At 40.2% G+C, this 18,721-nt stretch overlaps 1 protein-coding gene across 1 annotated transcript in view; it reads left to right on the forward strand.

The window, feature by feature from the left end:
* The window catches only part of LANCL3 (LanC like family member 3), a 40,066-nt gene extending 22,396 nt beyond the window's left edge, over positions 1 to 17,670 (forward strand). Inside the window, exons 2-5 of the mRNA XM_058018974.1 lie at positions 8,059 to 8,182; positions 8,933 to 9,130; positions 10,076 to 10,283; positions 11,321 to 17,670. Of these exons, the coding sequence (XP_057874957.1) occupies positions 8,059 to 8,182; positions 8,933 to 9,130; positions 10,076 to 10,283; positions 11,321 to 11,480 (690 nt within the window). The 3' untranslated portion in view covers positions 11,481 to 17,670. The remainder of the gene's footprint in view (positions 1 to 8,058; positions 8,183 to 8,932; positions 9,131 to 10,075; positions 10,284 to 11,320) is intronic.
* The last annotated feature ends 1,051 nt before the right edge of the window (positions 17,671 to 18,721 follow it).

Here is an 18,721-nt window from a genome sequence, read left to right on the forward strand (position 1 = left end):
TCGACTAGGCAGCAGAGGAATGCAGCTGGGGTGCAGACAGCTGCTGCTCAAAAGCCTCAGCACAGGAGTGCATCCCGGGATCCCTCCCTTCTCCTGGGATTGGAATTGTCCTCCTGAGGAATGCCCTGCTGGCTTTGGAACTGCCCTGCTGGCTTTGCTGCTGAGCAGGACCTCAGCTCAGGGGGCAGACTGACACCTCCTCAGTCATGGTGATGATCTGAACTGCTCTGATCTGGGGTCTGTCCTTGGCATTCTCCCTGCTTCATTTCTCCAGCAGCAGAGAGCAGTGGGCTGGTGCTTCCCTACGTTCTTCAAGTAATGATAGTGGTGGAGAACTGTTTTGTTCCTTCCCAAGACTTAGGAGAGCCACTGTTTTACAACTGGATAGGTGTATCCAGCCACACCCTGGTGCAGCAGAGTAGGAGGTGTTGGGAGCCTGAGTGTGACTAAGAAAAACTCACGTTTCCCTCTCTCTTCATTGACCCAGGGTAGTGGGAGTTTGAAGAAAAGTGCAGCAGCAACAAGATATTCAGGTCTTCTTGTGCTTCTTCCCCCTCCACACACACCCTCTCCCTTCCCCTTGTGTCTGCTGGGTGTTGTGATTTGTCCTAAGATGAGAACACCTAGGGAGAAATGTCCTAAGAAAAGAATGCAGGAGGAACTGTGTGATTGCTTGCATAATCACAGAATCCCAGAAACAATCAGGTTGGAAAAGATCTCTGGGATCATCAGATCCAGCCTGTGACTGAACCCCAATGTGTCAGACCATGGCACTGCATCCAGTCTTTCCTTTAACACCTCCAGGGACAGTGACTCCCTGGGTAGTCTGTTCCAATGTCTAATCACCCTTTCTGTGAAGAAATTCTTCCTAATGTCCAAGTTAAACCTCCGCTGGCACAGCTTCAGGCTCTGTCCTCTTGTCCTGTCCCTGGTTATGTGGGAGAAGAGGCCAATGCCCACCTGGCTGCACCCTCCTGCCAGGGAGCTGAGTGCATTCCAGCATGGGGGAAATTGTGGTTATTGCACTGGCTGTTGTACACAGCAGCCTGCAGAAGGGGGTGAAATGCTGCTGGAGGTTGGGCCAGCTGGGCAGTCCTCTAATTCCTGCCTGGTGTTCTAACTTCAGGACAAATCAAAATGCCCATCAGTGCCAATCACAAGGGAGAGAAGTGTGTGTGGACAGTGCACACAAAGACCCCAAATGTTGTCACCCACCACAAAGGTATTGTAAATTCATGGTGAGCCTTATGGCAGGGAAGAATGATGCATCTGACTCCATGTTCTCAGCAGGCTAATTTATTACTTTATGATACTATATTATATTAAAGAATACTTTACTATACTAAAGAATACAGAAAAGATACTTATTGAATGCTAAAAAGATAATAATGAAAACTCATGACTCTCTCCAGAGACCCAATTAGCTTGGCCCTGATTGGCCAGAGAGTGAAAACAACTCACAGCAGAGTCCAATCAAGAAATCACCTTGGGTAAGCAATCTCCAAACACATTCCACATGGGCACAACACAGGAGAAGCAAAGGAGACAAGAATTGCTTTTCTTTTCTCTGAGATCTCTCTCTGCCTTTAAGCTTGCCAGGAGAAAAACCCCGGGCGAAGAAATCATGGTCAGAGAATGTGAATGCCATACAAGTTGTTTTTCTTTGAAACAATTGTTTTTCTTTGAAACTCTCATTTTTTAAGTGGAGACATAAGGGATTGAGATGCTCATTGCATTTGACCAAGTGTGTAGCAGCACCAGCTGCTCTGAGCCAGCCACCTATCTACAGTGACAGTCGTGCTCCATCCTTTTCTGCAGCACTTCATTTTCCCCTTCTGAAGGACAGGTCTAACAGCAGAATTTGATGGGTTCAGTGCTACACAGTCCTGGCAGGTGGGACCTGTGGAAGTTTTGTACTTTGTTAATGTAGCAAAACTTCTGTATTGTCTTATTTGCCAGTAATCTGATTCATCAGGATTAAAAGCAGCCTTCAGTTTCTGACTGGAGTCATGATCAGTGACCCACAAAACAGGACAGGACTGGCTTTTCTCGTCCATGCTGCTGAGGTAAAGAGCAAGCCTCAAATCCCCCCAGATTCACATGCTAAAAACAAGCAGTGCCAGTGGGATCTATGGAGAAGTCTGACTCACTCAGGATTGCAGTGAAGTACCATTTCCCAGTGAACTGGCAGAATCATTGCAGTAGTTGTTTATCACCCGCTGGGGTCTCTGTGAAAATCACCAACGGGACAGGACTGCTGTGGAACGTGCCTTGAGCTGTTTTGTTTTCCAGCATCAGTCTCATTACACGGTTATGACAATGGGAAAATGCCAGCAGCTCACATCCCAGGCCGCAGACAAAGAACTTAATGTTACAACTTACTTTAAAAGTTTTTTGACTAATGACACAAAGTAAAAGCACATTGACAGTAGTTCCGTCCAACCACCATAAGCACACATACCTTTGGTTAAAACAATGCTTGCTTATTTCAAATACAATACCTGCTTGTAAGCCTTAAAACACAACGCACAGAGTTCCATTAAGTTTAAAACTTCCTAATATCTCGCTAGATAAACTTTTCTGTAGCTTAAGGAGTTATTCTAGACAAGCGTTTATAGAAAGACCATTGTTCTATTTGTCCTTTTCTGCTTTTTAAATTACTTTTTCTGCTGACCTGTCCCATGGCTACTGCTTGGCTCTAATCACAGTTTGCTGTATCTGAGGCGTGCCTTTTGCAGCTTTCCCAAAACCCTCTGATTTTGTGGATTCCCACAACTGTTCTGAGTCTGACCACACTGTCACTGTCAGTTGTGTTACTGTGAGAAATCTGGGGAAGTACACTCTCAAAATAACACATGGTGCTGTTACTGCATCAAACAGACTGCATTAGGAACTGTACTTCTGAAACTGATCCAATTTATTGACCAAAGTTTCAGGAGATTTAGAACCATATATTTTTTATCTTTAAAAGAAGGATGTACTTGACAGTGCTCATGAGGGAAGCAGACACATGAGCTTCTGTGTCTGTGTACTTAGAGTTGTGCCAAAGGAAAGGAAGATCAATCAAACTGGAATAACACTAAGGGGAGGCAGACAGACCCTGTTACTGTACCTGCTGCTCTTCCATGGCTTCAGGTGTTATCATCATCTGAAAGAGAAAAACCTGGCTGTAACATTGCATGGAAAGGTTCCTGAACAATACCAGTCCCTGTCTTTGGCAGGAAAAGATCAAAGCTTAAGGAATGAACTGAAATGCCATGTGCTGCAGTAAATATCATGAAATAGCCAGTGTCTGCTGTCTTGCTGAACACAAATACGTATATCATTTTTTGCAGCATTTTGAGTTATTATAACTAATTCACAAGCTCCCTCTGCTGGGCTCCCAGCATAGGAGAGCCATGGCAAAGCTCTTATGATGTTATTTGCAGACTGACCCATTTTCTACAGCTTATTTTGACACTTTGTACAGCATCAGAAATAGTGTACAATCAAATTCATGTAAGTGGCTTGTTAGAAGTGTAATAGAGAGAGACTTGATGTGTTAGATGCATAATAAAATGTTTTTATGTGCATGGAAGGTTTTTTCCATAATAATTAACTGTAGCTGTTACCTCCTGAAAGTGCTTATGCATCTATCAAAAGATCATGATACTTGATTTCAGTAATGCCTTCTGTCACAGGAAAGAGCTCTAAGGAAATAAATACAGACCTGTTAAAAGAATTAAAAGCTTACAGCATCAAATACACTCCATACAGTATGCAGTTTGATGTAGCAGTGGTTTTCAAAATGAGCCAAGGGGTTTGTACAAGCATTCAGAGGAATGAAAAGGTGCTGATAATATTACTCTAATCAGAACAGCTCATCCTGCTGCTTTCTGCCTAATCCTCAAGGTCAAGATTTCTGTCTGCAGTTTTCAAAACACATACGTGGGGCTTAGCACTGTCATAACCAATGATTGCAAAATCTCTTTTAGTAGATTAAAAGGAGTTGTGAAATTATTGACTTCCAACTAAACAATCTCAGGGTGAGAGATTGCTAACAAAAAGCAGAATGATGCTCTGTGATTGCTTTAAACATAGCACTTCCTGGCTGCCTTTTAACAGGGGTTTACTGAAAAAAAAAGAGACCTGCCTTGAGTAATTCACAAAATTGTGGAGTGGGAAAAGTCATATTGTCTGCAGTGGCACCAGAGAAAAATGGAGAGACTTTATGAACAATCACTGTGGCTTTTTTTACTGCAAGTCAGGCTCCTAGACAGAGACAGTGGTACAAAGAGAAAATATTAAAGTGCTGCCTGTGTGCTTTCCTTAAACTAACAGGTAAATGGGAGTGAAGCTGTCACCAGTGTGAGTGGAGCAATTATTGGGCAGCACTCAGCATCACTGGACAACGATGTAAAACAGAAAATAAAGAGCTCCAGCGACCAATTGATACAGAAATTGCAGGGACAATGTGGAATGCATGTATTCCAAGCTTCACTCTAGTGAGAAGACTAAAATAAACATTTCTAACATCAACTGAGACAAAATCACCTCTTTTGACTAAAGTGGGCAGGCCATCTCTACTTTACCAGGAAAAGGAACATGTATGATGTGTGTGTTTGATAAACAGCAGAAAGATTAAGAGGGGCCTTTTACATGGGCATGTAGTGACAGGACAAGGGGAATGGCTTTAGATTGAAAGAAGGCAACTTACATCTAAATATTGGGAAGGAATTCCTTGCTGTGAGGGTGGTGAGACCCTGGAACAGGTTCTTGTGGAGAAGTTGTTCAAAGCCAGGGTGGATGGGGCTTTGCCCAGCCTGGTCTAGTAGAAGGTGCCCCTACCCATGGTGAGGGACTTGGAAGGAAATTTTCTTTAAGGTGCCTTCAACCCAAACCATACTGTAATTCTGTGGTAGAACAGGTTGTGATGTCTTCAAGAATACAAAAAGGAATTAGGTGAAATTTTAAAGCAGTAGCAATATATCTCTTAGTGTCATTAATCTTCCATTCAAGTACTGACATGATAAAGAATTGTTTTACCTATGCTCATATTAAGTGACATTCAAGAATTTTCTCAAAATATGCATCTTATCTCAAGTATGATTTTTTTTTCTAGGTAGCATATTCTCATATTGGCTTTAGTCTGCATCAAAGCATCTGATGGCTCTAGAGGACATGGTATCAATATATGATTTATCCCTTCAAAGTCTGAGCATGATCAGTCTGGTTCTTTTCTGTCCCTAATTAAACATTACTTCAGTAATTCCCAGGAGGAAGGAAGTGACTACACTGAAATGAAAATGAAGTTTGTAGGACCACAGTTGCGCTGTCTGTGGTTATGATTAATGCATTTTATGATTATTGTTAAGCTCATAAGATTTGGCGTTTTTTTTAAAGATACTGTGAGGGACCATACAAGCCACAGATTTTATTTTTTTTTCTTGTAAGGAGACAGAAATCTAAGGAGATTTTAACACAAAATTGATTGAAGTAAAATATGTCAAACCAATGGAGATCTTAAATGTGATTGCTGATTATTCAGCCTTTGGCAGGCCACTAATAGTGATGGTAAGTTAGTTTCTGTTCCAGTCAGCCATTTCCCAGAATAAAGAGCAAATGCAAATCCTTCATAATTAAGTGTTTTTGGAAAGAAGAAGCAACCCTACAATGACTGTGAATTGAGTGACTAAAAAACAAAACCAAAAAGAGGTATTTGTAGTCAACATAAAGATTTATTTATTTAGCTGTTAGTTAGGACACTTCTGCCTGGTGTAACCCCACAGACCAGTCCAAGAGGCCAGAAATAAGGCTATTTTCAAGATACACAGGTCATTTTCTTTCCCATTTTCTTTGGTCATGTGGAAGTAGATCAGGTGGGTTGATTTCTACCATTAATTCCTGCTTTTAAGTACCATTTTTCATCTGTCTTTACATATGGGCTGCTTTTGCATTCTGAAGAAGAGGTGACATTCATTAGCTTATTTCATTATGCCACCCAAAAGTGTATACTTATACTTAGTCTATTCTATACTAGTGTGTAGATTTAGGTATTCATAGTGCTCAAGTGTTTTGTCTTTTTACACATACTTTATATTAAAAAGCAGTGAGCAGTGCATTCTTATCTGATACTTCTTTATACAGTACTGTGGAAGGCTGGATTTGGATAGAAGTTTATACCCATTTAAAATACACAATCAGCATTCTAAAACAGTCATTAGTTCAATTTAAAAATTAAATGTGCTGAACATAAAAATAAGCTGAGCAAAACATGGTTTGTATTGAAGGCTAGCTGATGATATTAAGTGAAGGAATCATTTCATACAGAAGATGAACTGATTAAGATTTTTCTAACCCACATGCCTTTCAGAATTACAATTACAAGAACCTATCCTTCACATTTATTTTTAAGGGATGATCTTATTCATGCTTTTACAAGGTATGGAATTCAGAGGAGCAGGTCCCAAATTTCAAGACAGTAAAATGAGAGCTCTGGAGAGAATTCAGTGTTTCTCACCCTGTCTTTGCTCTCCTCATTTGCTAAGATTCAAACCATCTCTTTAAATTCTCTGAAGCTAAGACAATTAATTTAAAAACTACTGGAAATGACTGAAGTCTCCAGATGTTAATGGCTTGTTTGATTCTACTGCAGTGACATTAAAGAACACTAATCAAGATGAGAACTAGGTTGTTCTCCAGGTTGTACAAATACCGGAGGCATTTGGAGCAGCTGTAATAAAATCCCTTGTTATCATGAAGCAAGGTGAGACACACAAACAAGGTCTTTCAATCATTATTTTTCAGTCAAGTTTTAAGTAACATTAATTATCTGTAGCATCTTTTATGGTCCAAGTGAGAAAATGTAGTTTATAACAGATGTTGCCTCCATATTAAACCTATCAGTATTTTTTAAACTTGAAGAAGTAATTTTTAGTCCTATGATAATACAAATTATAGCAAACCCAAATGTGTTCAGAAACGTTTCAGAGACATTATTTTCTGATATTCTAGTTCATTTTAGAATTGCTGTTTATCTTGTCAAGGCTATTTGTACAAAGTTTTCTTTTTTTTTTTTTCTGTGTCATTTTTCCTTTTTGCTTTCTCAGTTCTCTTTTCACAAGTTGAAATATATTTCTTCAAAGTACTGCTGCCATATGGGCTTCCCCCTAAAGCTAAAACAGTACTTTGGTTAAATTATGTATTTGACCTAGGTGTTGGTCAGTAATGTCCAGGTGTAGGTGACACAGGACATTGCTGATGATTGCAGTGAATTTCCTGTAATTAGAGTTGTAATTAAACCCTGTAAAACTGATCTCTCACTGAATGCTTTAGATCATTAACATGGAAAAGTTCATGTCTGGTGAAATGTGTGATTTGTCAATCTCACTTCTGACACCTCTAGGAGTAAGGCATTAGTCATTTTTAGGGACTGCATTAACCTGTTTGTGATGCTAAAGTCCACAGGCATAGCTAGCCTATCTTCATAGAAGCCTGTCTTGCACTTCATTTTTCTTAGCATTTTCTTGTATTAAGGAAGTCTGATTCTTTTACTAAAGAGGTTTCTGAACCCTCATATGTAGTAGTGATTTAGTAACTCTTCCTTGCTTCCTTTTTTTATAAATCATGTCTGTAGAAAAATCTGTCTGGGTCAGTGTGTCCCAATAAAGCCTGTAACATTTGCTTCTTTCATTTTTGCTTTGTCTTCACCTAATGCCTCTTCCCCCAGTCAGCAGGCTGCTGTTCTGCAGCTTGCCTGCTGCTTGTTGTCAGCTTCCATCAGACTGAAGGATTTCTGGGAAGGAAAGACTCTTACAGGGCCTCTTTTCACCTCATCTGTGCAGCTAAAGATTTGACATTCACTTCCTGAGACAGGATGAAACTGTGGTTTTGAGACACATTATGTAAATCAACTGTGTTGTGTAAGGAACTCCTAATAATGATGCACATTACAGCATATTTATAAGATTAAAGGCAGTACTGCATCCTGTGCACTGGCAAAAGAGCAGACTCCTGAAAAATGTCTTAAAAATGAAATAATTATAATAGGCTTGATGTTTGTTTGATGTTTCTGTGTAGGTGCTGACTGCAGCACAAATTAAATCAATTTGCCTGGCCATACTAGAATCAGGAAAACAGTATGCAGTGAAGAAGAGGAAACCAGTCCCACTGATGTATTCCTACTATGGAACAGAGTATCTTGGTGAGTAAAACACACCAGCACCTCTGAGAGTGGTGCTGTGTGGAGATGCTGAGCTAGGAGGCACTTCAGGAATAAAATACACAAAATCTACAGTGTGGGATTTCTCCTGAGCCAGTTGGGACCATCCATCCTCCTCCTCCTCATGGGCAGCTGGGTTAGAGCTCATCTGAAGCAGAGGGGAAAGGCCACTGAGGCACAGAATCGCTGCAGAAAGTGTGAGATTGGCTCACAGTTCCCTGGCAGGGGAGCAGAGAGAGCAGTCACTGAGTTGTGTGTTCCACAGACCCTGGCAGGTACAGACAGTTCTTGCACTGAAATTTAGGTGTTAGCTCACTGATAGTGTCAGTCAGTAACTGGAAATACCCATTTATGGCCCAGTTTCAATTTGCATTCAGCAAATGCAAATATATGGCCCAAATTCAGCAGTGTGATAAGAAGAGTAACACCTTGAAACAGAATTCAGTTCAGGTTCAGTTTAACTTCCTACAGTGAGTTTCAGTCATATCAGAGTGAGAGCAGAAGGAATTCATACATATATATTGCGAAGCTAGAGGAACTAAAAATGACAGGAGTAGTAAAATATGGTGTTATACACCTAGAAATCTTTTATTCCAAGCACTATTTCAGTATACATGAAGAAGATGAAGGAGCCATGCTCTTGACAAGGAAATCTGTACCAAGGGAAAGTTGCAATGAGGTGCAGACAGGACCTAAACCATCCTCTCATTCCGTTGTTTCTGTTCTTTCCAGGGGCAGCACACGGGCTTTCCTCAATCCTGCAGATGTTGCTCTCCTATTATGAGTACCTGCAGCCAGCAGATCAGGAGCTGGTGTGGCAGAGTGTGGATTTCCTGATGGACCAGGAGCAGAACAGCAACTGGCCCCCTGAGCTGGGGGAGACCATCGAGAGGGAGAACGAGTTGGTGCACTGGTGCCATGGAGCTCCAGGTTCTTTTCCCTTTGATCTATGCACAGCCAGATGCTGAGCACATTGCTTTGCCACATTAGATTCCATGTAGAAGATTATCTCAGGTTAAATTCAACCAAAGTGAAAAAAAACCCAAAGGACATAAAGAAGTTACACTTTGAGATGAGGAAATTAATTAATTGCTATTGTTCTTCCCCCAAAAACCTGTATCCCATCACTGTTCTTGGGTAATAGCACAGATGTAGCTTACAAGAGCACTTCAGCTACTCCAGTGTTTGTTAAATTCACACCACAAGTCAGCTGAACATTTCCTTAAGCACTTGAGTTAGTTATGTGTCATGTGCATTCCCATAAGGTTACTGTGAACTGAGCTGTGCAGTGCTCTGGTGAAGATTATGATTAATTTATTTAAATCCCCTCTAAAAATAAGCCAAGTAGGATTTTTTTAGCAGAAGTTAGTAGGCATAACTGTGTATAACTAGAATGAAGCAGTGTATGCCTCATTGGGGAAAAAAAAGTGAGTTTCTTTTTCTCATTAAGTAAAACTTTGTTGCCAGTGTAAGAAATTACTTTGCCCATCCTTGTGTTTCTGTCAATGTGAGCAGGTAAGGTGAATGGGGATTTGGAGCCAATAGAACACAGTGCTAAGAGTTTAGTGTTTAAAGGCAAAAATGTGACTGCTCCTTTAAAATTAGGAAAGTCAGGGAATGTTGGAGTAAACCCTGAAATTCAATAATGCCTTGAAAAGATTGAAAGTGGTATTGTCACAGGGGCTGGATAACTACATTTACTGTGTGTTTTTAGTATAGCAGATACTCCCCCCTCATGGAGCATTTAGAGGCTACACTGACATGTCTAGAGCACAGCCTGCAGTTTTTTAGTGTATTAATCTTTATTTTCTGAGGTGTTCTTCAAAACCCTTGGCGTGCTTTTTACAAAAGGCAATCTCCCTGCTCTTTTCCTAGGTATTGCCTATCTGTTTGCCAAAGCTTACCTGGTTTCCAAGAAGCCTCAGTATCTGGACACTTGTATCCGCTGTGGAGAGCTCACCTGGCAGAAAGGCCTCCTGAAGAAGGGCCCTGGCATTTGCCATGGGGTGGCTGGTAGTGCTTATGTGTTCCTGCTGCTCTACAGGCTCACTGGGAACTCCAAATACATCTACAGGGCACAGAGGTGAGCATTCCTGTCTTCTGGATTTAGGGAATACCAGAAAGTTTCAGGAACATTGATAAAGCAGAGTCTGTGATCCCCACCCTCGGATGTAACCTGAGTGTTTAAGGTTCAGGATCAATTCTGGCTGTGAGTTCTGCACTCTGTGGGAGCTCTGCAGTCCCATTCCAGGCTGCCTGGGTTCTCCCAGGCTCCCTCCCTGCCCAGGAGCCTGGTTCCCACAGGAACTGGGCTGCATGTGGAGGGGTCACGTGCATCCAGGTCCATCCTGCTGGGATGGCAGAACTCACACAAGCTGTGTACCCAAGTCCAGGAGTAGAGTAAAACGTGATTCTTTAGGATTTTTTTCAGAGCACTTAACACTATTCCATGTTATTAGAAGTGGAAAGTAAGTATAGGATGTGATGTGCAGTTATTTTATATATTTTTAATTTATCATTCCCACCTTTAGCTTAGCTAGTAGGGTTAATTCTGTTTTGTCTGGGTGCAAACACATGTGGTCTAGTAAAAATTCTGTCATGGTGCTGCAATTATCTTTAACTGTGTATCTCTAGTTTACTGTACCTGTTTAAAAATATACTATTCCATGTTTGTTACTGTTTTCCTTACAGCACAGAGTAACAAGGGGAAGTGGTATAGTAATTAAGATGACTAATTTTCAGCCCTTTGCTTATATTTAAATTTGTGTGGCTATTTCAGCTTTACACAATTTGTTGCATGGATGTGAAACATTGCTTGCATCATAAAAGTTATAAAAAAGTATTTGTTTAATGATACATATTACAGAAATCAGAAGAAGCTTATAGCTCTTAAACAAGCATAATGCACACACAGATTGCAAAGGTTTGTCTCTTCTGAATCTAATGAACCTCAGTTTCTTGTGGAAATTGGATAGTGTAGAATTTGCAGAAAAGGTTAAATACTGATCATTCTACTTTCTTAAATTACTGAGTGTTATTAAAATGATGCTTCCAAACAAGTAGACAGAGAGGAACATAAAGTAATAACAAACTCTTTTTTTTTTTTTTTTTCTCTCTTAGGTTTGCAGAGTTCTTATTTACAGAAGAATTTAAGTCTGGCTCCCGGGCACTAGAAAGTGTATATAGTCTGTATGAAGGATTTTCAGGAACTGTGTGTTTCCTGACTGACTTGCTGCAACCCAACCAAGCCGAGTTTCCTCTCTTCAGTGTCTTTGTCTAAAGACTGATGTTCTCCAGGGCCAATCCTGGAGGTAGTGGGAGAGGGCACCTGCAGTTCCACTTACTTTTCCAGACAGGCTATGTACAAAACGAGCTGGGGTACCACTAATGTTAGCCTTAATGTAGCTGGGAGTCAGATCAAAAGCAACACACACTGGGGCTTGGGGGGTGGGGAAGTGTGTGGTCAAAATAAAGGGGTCAGTGGGGAAAAAAGGGGGGGAGCTGATTGATGTCATAGATATTTATCTAATTATTCAAGTGAGAGAGAAAGGGGCATTATCAAACTTTTAATTTGGTGAAAAAAAGGCAAGCTAGAATCGCAGGGACTTGCAAAGAAGAAAGTGATGCACCCAGTAGGTTTTAAAAAGAATCCTGCAAAAACCATTAATGGAGCAATTCACTAATTGGGGAGGGTGTTGTAGACATGTCACTGCACTGCACAAAGGCAAAATCTGGGACTTTTTTACCCTAAACCACATCTGCTAGTTTTAGTAACATATATTAGGAAAATCTGTATCTTTGAGCTCTCTGGTCCTCTTATAATGGCAGTTCTGTAGATAGCTGAGTGTTCAGGCTGCAGTTTCACAGTTCATTTCAGCAAGTGGGGTTTCATGTGTGTAAAGAGCACTGGATTGGACCCTTCCTTTTAAAGCTCAGTCTGTGGCAAGGAGCTGGACTCCTTTCTGATCCACTGTAACTGTGTCATGTCTTGTCTGTATTTTCCCCGGTCACATGGTAGATGGGTGGAGCCGTGGAGAAGACTTGGATGGAAAAGTTCTGTAGCAAAGATACAGCAGGCAGATGCTTTCTTCATGATACAGCATTGCTAGATAAGTATTGTTCAGTGATACAAAAGCTTCCTTTAAAAATTGATTAGTTATAGCAGCATTTCTGAACAGTACCCTGAGTTTTTCAGATGATGGAAAACCTGGTTTTCCTTAATGAATTCTTCACTACAAACCCTGCAAAGTGAATACAATCATGGGGTGGCATACTGATCCTCAGAAAAAAACTGATAACAAAACTCAAAATTGCTTTTTTTCCTAGTTATCAAGATAATGTATATGCCCAAATGATTTTTAGCTAGAAAATAACCTAGATAGAAGAAAATGGGTTGCTCAATACTAGTTGCACTAGCACATATAGTTGCAAATATATGCTGTTTTCTATGTATTATAGATATGATGACATGGTACCTGAAAGCTAAAGAAAACACTAACATAGATTTGTACTAAAAAATAGAAAATGAATATCTGTATTTAAAATCTATTTACTATTTATTTATTTATTTTTATTTATATGTTAATAATATATATAAAGGAAAATTGGGAAGACCAATATGTCAGAAACTGAAGTTGGAGAGAAAAAGCTGCTGTACATGCACTGCCAAACAATGCAGTCCCTCTTCCTGCATTCTCAGCTGGAGGAGATTACAATTTCTTTATTTTTAATGCCTAATGGATTAAAGTTCCCATTTCATTTCGGTGGGCTTTGATCAGGCTATAAGATGGAGCTGGGTCTTGAAATCGTCCCACATTTTAATATAATAATCCCTTCCTGCTCTTGCCACTGTTATTTTAATGAGATGGCTTACATTATTATGAGCTGCAGATAAGGATTTCTGCTACTCTGTCTTGCACTGTGCAGCTCTAATTACTTAATCATAGGAGTAACCATATTTCACTGGTGAATAAAGCAATGCAGTTCTGTATCAGTTTGTCAAGAGTTTAGGTATCTTTTAGTGAATGGAAATGGTAAAATCCAATATACTTATGTGTTTATTAAAACACATAGGTTAAAAGGCTCTGTGGTCTTTTAAGAAAGCCACTGATGTTACTTACTTGGTTACTCTGAGCAGTGAGATGTGCACACACAGAGGGATGAATTCCATAGGGAGGGTGTACACATGAGGCTGAATCAAAAAGTCAGTGGATATGGGAGTGTGCTCTGCCAGCCCTTGGAAATGCTCCTGTTAGATCAGAGCAGAGCCAGCTGTCACCAGTGAAGATCCCAAATCCATTAGGATTTTTTATCTAGTTGGTTCCTGTAACACATTTTGCTCCTATATTTCATAATGGAGCCTTCTTAAAGAAAAGTTTAAGGAAGGTAAAACTTGGCCTACCCACTTCTTCTAAATGTGATTCTTGCTCTAAATGCCAGGGAATAAACATTGAGCTCAGTGTCAGTTTTCTAGTGGTTTTTCCTGTATGTCTCTCTTTGTAGAATTTCTTCCAATTCACATTCAGAGGAGACTCTGATCTTCTCTGGGTTGTGATCAACAGCACACTCAAAACAGATCTCCTGTCCCCACAACCATTCTCTGTGTAAGAAACCCCATGTTCTGGAGAGACAAAACATTATTTGAGCAAGAGTTAGTCCATTCAGCAATGAGAAAACTCATGGAACCACCGTGTTTGAAATCTAGGTCTCAAACATCTCTGCAGGTTATGTGAGTTCAGCACTGACTCTGGCGAGGGCAGCACATGAACATCCAGTCTCATGAGATACATCTGGTAAAAATCTTGGAACATATTTGTTCATCTCTTTCATCAGACATGGCACTTTGAGCTCACTCTCAGAGATTTGTGGCTTTTCTTACCTGACCTGGCTGGGTTAAGGTGGCTTCTGGATGTGCTGCAGTCACAGCTTCTGAACACAGTGCAAATACACCCCAGGGCTCTTTGGAAAATGCTCATTAAATCAGCAGGGATTTTTCATCTTTCCCTTCTTTATTGTCTTATCTGATTTTTTCTCTGTACTATATATGCTGATACAAACATGCTGTTGCAATCTTTATTTGTTGCTTTTAAGACATTGACAGAACAGTAACCTGAGTAGAGCTGTCAGCACTTTTCAGTGTAATAAAAAGTAAGGTTCTCTGTGTACCCTTCCTGCTTTGAGAAATCAACCTTGCAACCTTTGCTAGACATTCTCCATGGAATGCTGTCTCCTCCTGCTCCCAAACTGGGCCCTTGTGGACTGGAAAATGTATTCCTGAACGGATTAACAGATTCTGCCCTGGTGCTGTGACAAAAGACTGTGTTGTGGGAAACTCAAGAAGCCTCTTCCAGGGTGTAAAACACAGAAACTACGTCATGTTTGCACATTAGTTTCTTGGTTGTGTTTAGTTGCTAAAGTGTAGGCAATAGGAATTTAAGTGATATTAGTCTTTCTGATAGTATTTCTGATTATGCTGTTAAAGCAAAGAGGATGCATTATGTGGGTGTTGGTGCTTATTTGTGATGTACCTGTGTTTGTGTGGTGCTATTTGTGAGTAAAGCTGTAGATTACACAGCAGTTTAAGGAGCTTTATGCTGCTCGTGACTTTTAGCCTGCCATCCATAGATTACTGTCAGGGAATAATTTTGAGGGAAGCTAGATCTGTAGTGTCCAGATTTATTGATTTCAGGATTCATATAGAACCAGATGCTGTAAGTTTTATCAGCAGTACAGTTCTAACAAATCTATCTTTATTTTTAATTGCTACTCACAACTTCTCATCATAATAGCATGTTTATTTTGTGCCACTGCTTTCAATATCTGCTTTGATTGCATCATTGTTGCCTTCAATTTCCCTGCTTTTGTTTCCCAGCCTTTGAATAACTTGAGGAGGCTGAAGAAGCAGCCCAGGTCTTTTGTTCTTGAAAATAAGATTGATTGATTTTGCTTAAGCAGGGTGTTCTAACTTGCATTACATTATTTTATGCTCCCAGATGGTCTCTTCTCTCTGGCTGTGCCATTTCTCACCTGCTAAGGAACAATCATTATCCTATATAACAATTGTCACTGGTGTTTTACTTCATTAAATAAAACAGAGACTTTCTAGGGAGCATGGTCATTTCTCCGTGCTTCAGTGTTTCAGTTCTGTCAGGACAATTGAAACCAAGTGAAATGGCTAAACATTCCAAAATTCACTTTTAAGTAGTTCTGGGAAATATACATAAGGGAATGCAAGTAAAGGGATCACCTTTATTGCTACTCTGTCAAATTAAGTAATGCCACTTTGATGTTCTAATACTGATTATATATGGACATGGAAAGAATATGACAAGAATACTGATTGGTTTTTTTTTAATACTGTGGAAAAAAAATGAACCATAGGTATCTCCTGTATTCAGAAACATGGAGGGGCAATATGTGCAAATGGAAACTTTGATAAGCAATCAAGTTTTTGTACTCATATGGTTTTCTGCATATACAGTTACAGCATCTGCCAACATACTGCATGTTTTATGCCAACAGTGACCTATTTTAGTGTATGCATGCATTTTGAGAATATATCCTTGTTCTTTGGATCTCTGAGGTCTGCCAAGTAAATCTCAGGTGCAGTAATCTTCTACATACCTTGAATATTCACTGGCATGAGTGCATATTCTAATCTGTAGGAAGATTAGTATATCAGGACTAAAATTTTCCAATTGATTTTCAAAGAGTAATCTTGCTCTGAAGAATTAACAATTGCTGGCTGGCAGCACAGCCTGGGCTGCTCTGAGAAGACATTTCAGTTTATATAAATATGTCTGAGACTAAGTAGTAGCAGCAGAAAGCTAAATTGAAAAGAAATAAGAAAATGACCAAAAATCCCACTATGAGGGGAACAACATACTTCAAAGCCATAAGCCAAAAATGCTCAGGGCCCACAAAACAATACAGCAATTTAGGGAGGCGAACAGGCATTTTCCAAAGGAATAGCACAGTAGTGGTACAGTAAGCACTGTGCATGTTTCAGCTGCCTTCAACAGCGCTCCATTGCCATTATAGCAAAGTCATCAAATGTTAAAAAACATTTGCCTGTGAAGGAGTTGCCTGTAGCTGAACCTCCTGCCTACTCCTATCTTTTAACGGAACAGAAGTGATGTGCACTATCCATGATAAGGCAGTTTAAAAAAATACATTCAAGACGCCAATAGCACCAACTTTCAATCTGCCTTTGGATATTAAACTTGGCTAATTTGTACTGTCACCGTTGGTCCTACACCTTGTATATTGGAAAGTCTATATCATGCTCTCAAAAAACAAATTTATAAGTAGCAATCTGCTTGAAAATACATAAGGCCATATATATTTTAATGCTTAGAAGGGAGTCTCTTGGCTTTGTTCATGGCATGACTCAAAGAGAAGATGGAGACATTTAGGTCAAGTACAGCAATACCAACTAGAATGGCAGAAAATGAATTCAAAGCTTATTTTGCCAAGTGGTATAATGATATTTGAATACAAAAGGTTTTATAGTCTACAGCATTGTATGACTGTGTAGAAGTCCTTAAGTCAATTATATCCTATAGGGAATAGAAAACAGATTCTAGTCCAACATATATTTTTATATCATATAGAAGAGAAAGGCTGTCTGACCAGAAATTCAACTCTGCTTCTGTCTTCATTACCATGACCACACAAGAGAGAAGGATGTCCTTTAACAGTGGTCTGGTTTTGCCACTGAATTGGCCTCCTGCACTCATTTAAAGAGCCTGATAGGCCACCTGCTGATGTCTGTGGTGAACCTCTGCTTGATTCCAGGCATGTATGGTAGCTCCTTCCACATGTGTGAAACAGGGGTAAAACTGTCATTCCAGAGCCCAGGCCTACAAACTTTCCTTTACACATGAGTCCCATGGAATTAGTAAGGCTTGTCTGCATGGTATGAGGAAAGCACAGGTGTTTGCAAATGCAGGGCCCTGTCTGATGGCAATTTATACACACGTTATCTCGAGATCTCTGCAATATACGTGAATACCAATACAAATAAAAAGTACAGGGAACTTAAATGGCATTATTTAATGTCTAGTTTGTGTTGGTGACACTTGATTATTCAGTATATTCCAGTGTGTGATGTTCATTCCTTGAGTATGTGCCACACCCTAGATTGGTTTCTCAGTGTTACAGCCATTCACAGCCATGATGTGGTACAGGCCTGTAGAATCAAGGCTGATTTGATTCTTTAGAGATGCACCTTATTGTTTGAAAGCAGGACCCCTGCTTTTCTAATATTTTAAACACTGTGATCTTTCAGAATGTGTTTATTGTATTAGTTTTGTATTGTAGATTATGATAGAAACTAGATTTTATAGCTTTTTAAAAGCAGTGATAATACTGAGCTTCATAGTGGCAGAACAAACTGTGTATATCCATATTATGAATATTAAAGCTGTGATTATATTTTGCCTTAAATAAAAGTCCAACCTTGAACAGTATGATTTTGCATTGGATTGTTTATTTCTGTACTTACCTTTCATAGTGCTGGCAAAACTTCCTTCCAGAATAGTCATGACTCAGTGCTCCAAAAGCTTTTCAGTGGTTATCAAAAGAAAAATAAATCATTTTAGAATGAGATAAATCATCCAGGCTGCACACAGTGCTTAGGTAAAACAGGTTATGGTAGTTTCCCACAAGACAAGACAGGTTGCTTTTGGCCTGTAGATTAAAGTTTCCCACTCTAGGTATTTATTGGTAGTCTGCTTAAATCTCAGTTTCCATAGCCTCTTCCCTTTCCAGAAAGACCCTCAATTCCCAGTGAAGAACACAAGAATTAAATTCACCTTGGTCTGCCCACAACAAAGTTTTCATCTTTATCATCATGAGCTTAGCTCAGCTTGAGCTGAGGATTGGGACTCCAGATTTGCCAGTGCAGGAGTTAAAGAAATGGCCAAGTGTTCATTGGCACTTTTTGTGTAAATCTGGTGACACCCTAACTTGCATTAAAGAACAGTAGCAGATAAGCAGAAGTAGCCAGTAGTGATATCCCATTAATAATATCTCAGACTTCTTGTCTTGCCTTACTCTTGTGCTCCTGTAGGTCCCAGGTGTGTAGTTACCTGGAAACAGGGAGCAGGCAGGAAGAAATAAGATCTATCACCAGAGCCAGCTGAGCATGAACCAAGTACCTGCACCAAGAGGAGAGAAGCGATGACTGGAGACTCCTGTGCAGGACACAGGCACCATCTGCCAACCTGGCTTGGTACCTCAGTTTTGTTTCTTGCCAAGTGCTCAGGTTCAGGATTTCATGGAGGGATTACAAAGGCTTGTCTTCTCTTCAGGGTGTCACCGTGTGCTGCTCATCCATGCAGGCATCGGCGATACTGCTGGGGTGACCCTACACATCTCCAGAAGGATTCCACAATTTTGGTGGTCAAGGAGAAAGGGTCCTGCTGATGAGGGGGAAAGGCCCAGGGACAGCCGGCAAATGCTGCAGGTCAACAGCTGGTGTCACAGCAGGGCTCAGGGTTCTGTGGCCCAGGGAACCTT

The sequence above is a fragment of the Melospiza georgiana genome, chromosome 2 (assembly GCF_028018845.1).
Source record: "Melospiza georgiana isolate bMelGeo1 chromosome 2, bMelGeo1.pri, whole genome shotgun sequence".
NCBI lineage: Eukaryota > Metazoa > Chordata > Aves > Passeriformes > Passerellidae > Melospiza > Melospiza georgiana.